This window comes from Terrapene carolina, unplaced genomic scaffold, assembly GCF_002925995.2.
Source record: "Terrapene carolina triunguis isolate 2854851 unplaced genomic scaffold, T_m_triunguis-2.0 Scaffold67, whole genome shotgun sequence".
In the NCBI taxonomy this organism is placed as follows: Eukaryota; Metazoa; Chordata; order Testudines; family Emydidae; genus Terrapene; species Terrapene triunguis.
In genome coordinates this window covers 19,452,655-19,455,065 of record NW_020664418.1, presented here as the reverse complement: position 1 = coordinate 19,455,065, position 2,411 = coordinate 19,452,655, and the positions used below count along the sequence as shown (strand labels likewise).

Sequence of the window (2,411 nt, the reverse complement as noted above, 5' to 3'; positions counted from 1 at the left end):
GAAAGAGAGCAGGTCTCCACTGGTGATGGTCTACTGTCTGATTTGCTGACCGCTTCTGTCAGCCTTTATAAAGCAGAACTAGTTGTCTAGCTGAACTGCAGCAGAACTACAATTTGAACATCCACTGCAGTGTCCCATCTAAGTGGCTATAGCAGAGACTGTCTCACTGCATTGCAAGAATTAGAGGTAGGTACTCCTTAAATTGTACAACATGCACCCATTCTAACAGCACGTCAAAAATATCATTAGACTAGTATGCTTTAAGATTCAAGTTACCTGTATTGCAAGTCAAGTGGGGTGTTTACTTCTTCTTATAAATTAAAAAGCCAAAAGCTTTTAAGTGTTGGTATTTGTTAAACGCCATTTAGCAGCAGCCAAGTGATTGGTGCCCATTTTGGACAAAGAAGAGTCCTTCAACCAAGTTCGTGGTTTAGGAAAACTGACCTAAACTCCTAGAGGCACCTGTCATGTCTCACCACTACAGAGGAAGGCTCCCTCATTAATTCTTGACATTTGTGATTTTGCTTCAATTCATTTAAAATCGCGCTCAGGCTTTTTTTTTTTTTTTTTTTTTTTTTAAGTCTCCTTCCCTAACTATGAAGTCTGTAGCTGGTTCCTCCTGATGCAGTGTTTAATTCTGCCTCCCTCTGGACCATTAGTGGCTGCTGGATTTTATGAAAAGCAGCGCGTGATCCTCATCTTACTTTTCCTGTGTTGCAGGTTCCAGTGACCAGCCTTTCCCCTAGGCCAGATCTCTCCTCCTGTACGATAGCTGTGTGGTTCACAAACTGTTACTGATGTTGTGCCTGGAGAAACTCAGCAAGGCTTCAGAGCCAATCGTGTTGGGAAAAGAAGGAGTTTGGTGCTGGAATAGAGCCCGGAAGGCAACAGTTGCTTCTCCCAACATCTTAACCCCAGACAGGATTCCAGAATTCTGCATCCCACCCAGATTGATTAGCTCCCACTCTGCAAGGGATCCCAGCTCCCGCATCCAGTCCTATGCAGAGACCAACCTGTACCCTCATTGTGAACCTGTTCACAACCCCAGCACACAGCTGCCACATATCCTCTCAACTGAAATTGCTAATAACTTCATTTCAATGGAAGAAAGCACCAACTCAGACCCACAGTCACAGGCAGCACTTTCCCTGCTCCATTTCCCCAAGGTGCAGACCTCCTATGGATTCTGCACTTTGCTGGAGAGTCCCCATACCCGAAGAAAGGAGAGTATTTTCCACAGTGACCCATGCAGCTGTTCTATGTCCTGTCTACTGTTGCTTCCAAGTTCCAGAATCTGCTGCAAAGGAGTAGATTCCAGCATCGTCAGCTCTACCGCCACCAGACTCCCTTCTAGGCATCCACACCTGCCAAGACAAGACACTTGTGACTGTGATACTGCTTCCTCCACTGACTCTTCCCCTTTCACCTCCTCACTTCTCAAAAGATTCCTTCCCAGATCCTGCTCTTTATTTACAATCCAGAGCCCAGAGGGACTGCTCTGCAGGGCTTTAAAGGCAGAAAGCAAATCCAGAATGCTAAGGGAGAACTTATCCACAGATGAAGACAGCTCCACAGACGACAGCCCCAATCCCAATAGACGGTCTTTGGCAAGTTTATGCGAGTGCTCAAGCACACAAAGCTCTTCTGGGTCACAGTCACCCATCTTTCCCCAGGATTTTACTAATGGCAGAGAGAGACTTAGAAATGTGTGTACAGTGTTTCTTGATAGAAGAGGAATCTTGAGACTGTCCGCTGACTACTGTCCTGAAAGCAGAAGGCTTAGACTGTGTCTGATAAGTGCTGAAGGCTTATATGATGTATTTATGGAACCTAAAAGGATTAACTGTTGCATCACCATCTCTCTTGTGCCAGGGAAAGTTCAGAAACAAAGAAGCACTGTTATAAAGAGAAGCAGAAATCCCATCTTTAATGAGGACTTCTTCTTTGATAGTATTTCTAAGGATGATCTTCACAGACGATCAATCAAGATAAAAGCTGTGAATAAAGCATCTACTATGAAGAGAGATTATATTTTAGGTAAAATTGAACTTTGTTTATTGAATATGGTGCCTATCTGAGGGGCACAGGAAAGCAATATAAGTCTAGTCTATTTTGAGCTAGGTAAATTTACTTTTGAATAGGATGTGTATTTTATGTGGCTATGTTACTTTCCCTTATGTTATCTCTTTCTATTTTACAATTAATTGATGTTATTGTTAAATCATAATTGGCAAGCAAAGTTTTATTTTCAGGTACATCATGTGTAAGTGGCTGATATTAAGCAAGGTTTTTTTTTCCACGTATCAGTATTTAAGTTCTACTATAGACGGGACCTAAAGGATCTCTTTACGTTAATTTAAAGCAATTGCAGGATCCTTTGAAATCCCCACTGCCGTGCACTAAGTTTACAG

At 42.7% G+C, this 2,411-nt stretch overlaps 1 protein-coding gene across 1 annotated transcript; it reads left to right on the top strand.

Moving 5' to 3' along the window:
• Positions 1–758: 758 nt before the first annotated feature.
• Positions 759–2,124, top strand: LOC112120291 (C2 calcium-dependent domain-containing protein 4C-like). Its single transcript, XM_024219333.3, has one exon. The coding sequence runs from the start codon at positions 798–800 to the stop codon at positions 2,076–2,078; it is 1,281 nt and encodes a 426-aa protein (XP_024075101.1). The 5' UTR covers positions 759–797; the 3' UTR covers positions 2,079–2,124.
• Positions 2,125–2,411: the final 287 nt, after the last annotated feature.